General features: G+C 35.6%; 1 protein-coding gene and 1 pseudogene across 1 annotated transcript; both read left to right on the top strand.

Annotated features, from left to right (window-relative positions):
• On the top strand, window positions 280-1,348 carry LOC109125270 (glycine-rich RNA-binding, abscisic acid-inducible protein-like). The gene is made up of 2 exons (XM_019234045.1): window positions 280-569; window positions 748-1,348. Coding segments are annotated over exons 1-2 (237 nt in total). The 5' UTR covers window positions 280-333; the 3' UTR covers window positions 749-1,348.
• LOC104733644 lies at window positions 751-1,348 on the top strand (annotated as a pseudogene).

Here is a 5,641-nt window from a genome sequence, read left to right as displayed (position 1 = left end):
AGAAGAATCGAAGTGTGGGAAGCATTCGATCAAGAGGGAGGCAAGATGCCACTCTACGCTTTTGAAGACCAAAGTTGTGACGAATTAAAAAAGAAACGTAGTGAAGAGCAAAACTCAATTAAGAGGGACTGTTGTAAAGTCAAATGTTATGTGTAAAACGTGAAATGTTACAAAGCGTTGTTAGTGTAGGAAGTTGCAACGGTTGCTTTGTGTCTTTAGGAAAACTACATAAGGTGGATGTTTTCTTATTTTATAAGTTTGTCAAGAATAATTGAGAAGTTTTTCACTTTTTCATTCTCTGTTTTTTCTCTACCATGCTCTGTATTTGAAGCAATGGCTTCTGGTGTAATACAAGAGCAGAACTTCAACAGCGGTTACGGAGGAGGTGATGGTGGCCGATGTGGATACGGTGGTCGTCGTGAAGGCGGTAGCGGTTATGGAGGAGGTGATGGTGGCTACGGAGGAAGTGATGGTGGCCGATGTGGATACGGTGGTTGTCGTGAAGGCGGTAGCGGTTACGGAGGAGGTGATGGTGGCTACAGAGAAAGCGGTGATGGTGGCAGTGGCTGGTAATATAAGATAGTGTGGTTTGGTGCTGCTCTGTGTTTGGTTTAGATTTGGTTATGTGTCACCCTTTTGGTTTGGTTTGATTCTAGGTTTAGGGTTTAGGGTTTAGGGTTTTTTACAAAGTCGTCTTCGATTGGTTTTTTGCTGATTTGTGTGATTCTCTTTGATTTTTGTTTATAGATCATTAACAATCGTGAGACTGGAAGGTCAAGGGGATTCAGATTTGTCACCTTCAAGGACGAGAAATCCATGACGGGTGTTATTGAAGATATAAACGGGAAAGAGCTTGATGGCCGTACCATCATTGTGAATGAGGCTCAGTCCTAAGGAAGCGGCGGTGGTGGAGGAGGCCGTGGTGGCGGCAGTGGTGGTTACCATAGTGGTGGTGGTTACGAGAGACGTAGCGGTGGTTACGGATCTGGTGGAGGCGGCAGTGGCCGAGGTGGATACGGTGGTGACCGTGAAGGCGGTAGCGATTATGGAGGAGGTGATGGTGGCTACAGAGGAAGCGGTGACGGTGGCAGTGGCTGGTAATTGAAGATAGTGTGGTTTGGTGCTGCTCTGTGCTTGGTTTAGATTTGGTTTGTTGGTTGCTAATTGAGTTTCAGAGCTGCAACATTTAAGTCGTGACGTTTTGGTTTGTGACGTTTCATCCAAGAGTCACAAGTTCTAAGAGACACAACTCATTATGATGTAGTGTCTGTTTGTTTTCTATATAAAACAGTTCTGTTGTTGATGTATGTAACAAGTTTTAGTTGATCGAAGTTTATATTTGTTCTTATCTTCAAAAAGAGACAAAGGTCTCTTACTCTGTTTTATTATTCTCTTCTCTCAAAATTAGAATATGGTATCAGAACTTATGTTGGTCTTGGAGCCTGTCCAAGCAAAACAAAAATAAGAAAAATTATGTTGCAAGAAGAAGAGAAAGATGGAGACAACAAACCAAGGGTGAGAAGAAAAGAAGATCAAAATAGGAAAAGATGGTGGTGATAAGAGAGAGTACTATCAACCTTCACAAACAGCACCATTATTTTCACAAGTAGTACATGAAGCTCCAAAGGGATGAAGGAGATAAAAAATCTTCTCAAAAAGGCAATGGAGACCATAGATGTGGAGATGAAATTGTGAATGGAGAGTTCTGAAACTTTGTTCAACAATGTCTTGGTATATCACAAGGATGCAAAGAAGACATCACTCGATGAAGTTGAGAATCAGAAGATTTCTTCAACGGAACCAGACGGAGAAGCCACTGTTTGAAGAAACAGAGTATGACGAATTAGCAAAAAGTGGTGTTGAGTTTGAAAGAAAGACGTCAACACAGAGAAGCTGCCTGTTGGATGAACAGAGCAAGACCACTCAGGAAAGGAGACGTGATGGTGTTCAAAGAGTGATACCAAACAATAAAGGAGGATGCTTATCTCATAGAAAAAATGGAGCAAAGGAGGATGCTTACCTCAGAAAAGAAAATGGAGCACTTTATGCTGATCAAAAGGAGACACCAAGCACTAAAGGAGGATGCTTACCTCAGAGAAAAATGGAGCATAAACCGGTTGATAAGATAATCGAAGAAGATATGAAAACGTTTCACGCACGAGACGTCATAGAGACGTGAATGTGATGGTGATCAAAGTAAGTCATCAAGCAAGAAAGGAGCTGCTTACGTAAGAGAGAAAAGGGAGAAGCAGCCAGTTGCGAAAGGCAATAAGAAAATAGTTCACTTAGAGAATAAAGAGTGGAAGAAGGTTGCAAGATCAGCCGATGAAGATCACGGAAAACACGTGACGTAACTCACATGGTGAACATTTGAAGGATACTTGGAGAAGGTTTGCAGATAACAAAAAAAAAAGTGAAAAAAAAAACCAAAGGTTCCAACGTGAGAAATCGTCTATTTGTACAAAACAGAAGAAGGCTTCTTAGCAAAAAAGGTGTGATGTTTTTGAGAAAGAAATTCACACGGTGCAACAGCCTGTTTGAAAGAAAAAGAGTCAGCTCTAACCAGATGGAGTTATGGAGAAGAGATGTCATTAATTACCTGGAAACAGAGAAGTTCATTAAGCACAATAAGGTTTGAAAAATGTTAAAGCAAGATTGGAGTTAGCGGGAAACTCAATTAAGGGGGAGTGTTGGTTGATACTACTTTGTGTTCTTATTATTTTAATAAACGTTTAAGTCGTGACGTTTTGGTTTGTGACGTTTCATCCAAGAGTCACAAGTTCTAAGAGACACAACTCATTATGATGTAGTGTCTGTTTGTTTTCTATATAAAACAGATTTGTTGTTGATGTATGTAACAAGTTTCAGTTAATTGAAGTTTAAATTTGTTCTTATCTTCTAAAAGAGACAAAGGTCTCTTACTCTGTTTTGTTATTCTCTTCTCTCAAAATTATAACATGGTTATGTGTCACCCCTTTGGCTTGGTTTAAGAAGTCGTCTTTGTCTAGAACGAAATGTTAATTTGCATGTTGTTCACTAAAATTATAAGTTTCCCCCTAAACCAGACTTGACGTTTTTCTTTTCCGATCAAAAATAATTTACTCGGTTGACTTACAATTAAGTTGACCGTATAGCATATCATCTTCATACCCATGTTTTGAAAATATTTCAAATAAATCAGTAATAAGTAACATACGTAACCAAATTAAAATATGGAACTATCAGCCGATCAAGCTTTATATAATTGATCGGAGAACGTTGGTTGCACGATTTCAACCCTAACACATTATATATTTTTCTACATTTCCAAAGTGGAAAGTGATGATTACATCCCAAGGAAATTTTCAAATGTCTCTATTAACAAATGTGTGGAGGCTTATCGAATGTATACAATCTACATTTCCAGTTGGAAAGAAAGCAGATCAGAAAATAGTAGAACTATCGAGGCCTTTGGTTGCCAAATTTCATATTAATCCGAAATATTCATATCCCATTTAAAATTTTTAAAAATTGAAAATAAATATTATAATATATTGTAAATATTTGTTTCAAAAAATTTTATATTTTTGAAAATATTAAATTCCTATAGATAATTATGAAAGTTTGACTTCGATAGAAGGAACTAAAAAAACTCAAGAAGATATACTACAAATATCTATTTAAGTTGAAGATATGGCACAATTTTCTATAATCCCGAAAAAATCTCATAAGGTTGCTACAAAACTCCATCACTAAAAGGATGAACAAAGACTCTAAATAAGATAGAAGATCCTGACAATTATAATTAGGAGGAGGATCAAAGAACACAAATTAGAAAAAAGAAACTAATGAAAATAAACACGAATTATTTTTTTTAAAACAAAAATTAGAAAAAAAAAATGGAAATCAAATATTCATATCCCATTTACCATTTTAAAAAAATGAAAAAAATACTATGATCTATTATAAATATTTGTTTCGAGAAAATTTCTATTTTCAAAATTGTTATCAATATAGAGGCGCTCAGTCACAACATTCGATTCTAATGAATCGAATTTACTATTATGTGATTTTGATAGTTTATCTATGATGAGATGCTATTGATATGCTTTACTGTTTTCATGAATTGAATTTCTAACTGTATTTATAATTTTAAAATATTATTATTTTTTAAACTGATTTTAGCATGAATTTAAACCTATTTTTATTGCAGTCATACCTCAATATAATGTCCACGAATGGTAAGTTATCTCATGCTAACCTACAAATATTTTAAATTAATTTTGTTAATTACATTTGGTCGCGAATGCTCGCGGGTAACTCCCCTAACTATATTACTTTATATTTATATTAGAAAATTTATTTATGTTTCTTATTATTGAAAATTAAATCATAGTGTCTCTTTTGGTCAATTTTTTCCATTTACATTTTTGTTGGAATTCTTTTTAGTCTTATAATTAATTTAATTTTTGGTTTGTTAAATTAGTTAAACTATTTTGTGAAAATAAATTTACCCACAAAAACGTATAAATGTAGAAAAATATATTTACCCACAAAAAAAATTTAGATAACAATTATTTAAAAAAAGTTTTTGCCCGTACAAGTGTGCGGGAAACTCCCTAGTAATAAAGTTAAGTAAGACCAACTCCAGCAGCAGTAATCCTGCAATGTTTCTTTGAAAAAAAAATCAATTATGTTTTATTAATAGTAACCATTAAAAATGACATCTGTCTACTTTTTTGGAGAAATGTTTCTTTTATCAGCAATCAAAGGAGCGATTTTCTTCTTTTTTCTCTCTCTCATTATTATATTAATTTTTAATTATCAACTCTCTTAATTAACACCTTCCAGTCGAAGTGTCCTAAGTTCCAATACTAAGCAAGAGAGAAAAGGGTAAATTTCAACTCGTACTATTTCAAAAGTGTAAATTCCTAGCCAAGCAACAGATTCGTGTGTTTTTTAACCTAAACTCTTACATAATTCAAATTTACTACCTAGACTTCGAATCGTTAAATGTATTTCTACATTGACTCAAACAGTGTTAGTCAACCGTTAAATGTTTTGATCAATTTGACATGTAAGCAATGATGTGTCAAGGTCATTAGACTCGAACCTTAAAACGACGTCGTTTGCAATTAAAATCTTTCCTCCAATTTAAAACACGTCGTTTTAACTTTTCATTGCAAACGACGTTGTTTGCAATTAAGATCTTTCCTCCAATTCAAAACATATCGTTTTAAACTGAAACAAATCTCCCGACTGAATAAATTTTTTTACGTGATAAGTAAGCCGTTAACTCGTTTTAAATATTTTACGTGATATTCTAAGCCGTTAACTCGTTTAAAATATTTTACGTGATGTGTCCGGTTGCGACCGGTGCCGTGAGAGGGCTCTAAGTTCTCTCTGTCTGATTCCATTTGTGCACTTGAAGTAATCGGAGATCTTGTTTCGGCCCTGTTTCTCGCGGCGAGTGTTGAAGGTCCACCATGCGTGTCGGCCGTTTTCGGTGGTCGGAGTTCTTGCTCTCTGCCTCTATTGCTTGTAGATGGCAATAGACCAAGGCGGAGGCTCGTTTTCCTTCCCTAGCGTCTCGCATCTCAAGCGGCGGAGCAAAATTTTGTTTTGTAGATCTACTTGCAGATCTCCTTTTTCCTGGCGTTTC

Source organism: Camelina sativa, chromosome 12, assembly GCF_000633955.1.
Source record: "Camelina sativa cultivar DH55 chromosome 12, Cs, whole genome shotgun sequence".
Lineage (NCBI taxonomy): Eukaryota > Viridiplantae > Streptophyta > Magnoliopsida > Brassicales > Brassicaceae > Camelina > Camelina sativa.
Note: the sequence above shows the minus strand (reverse complement) of the source record. Positions and strands in the feature narration are given on the sequence as shown.

Excerpts from the sequence above, each read along its gene's own strand:
- LOC109125270 (XM_019234045.1), top strand. The coding sequence starts at position 334 with ATGGCTTCTGGTGTAATACAAGAGCAGAACTTCAACAGCGGTTACGGA.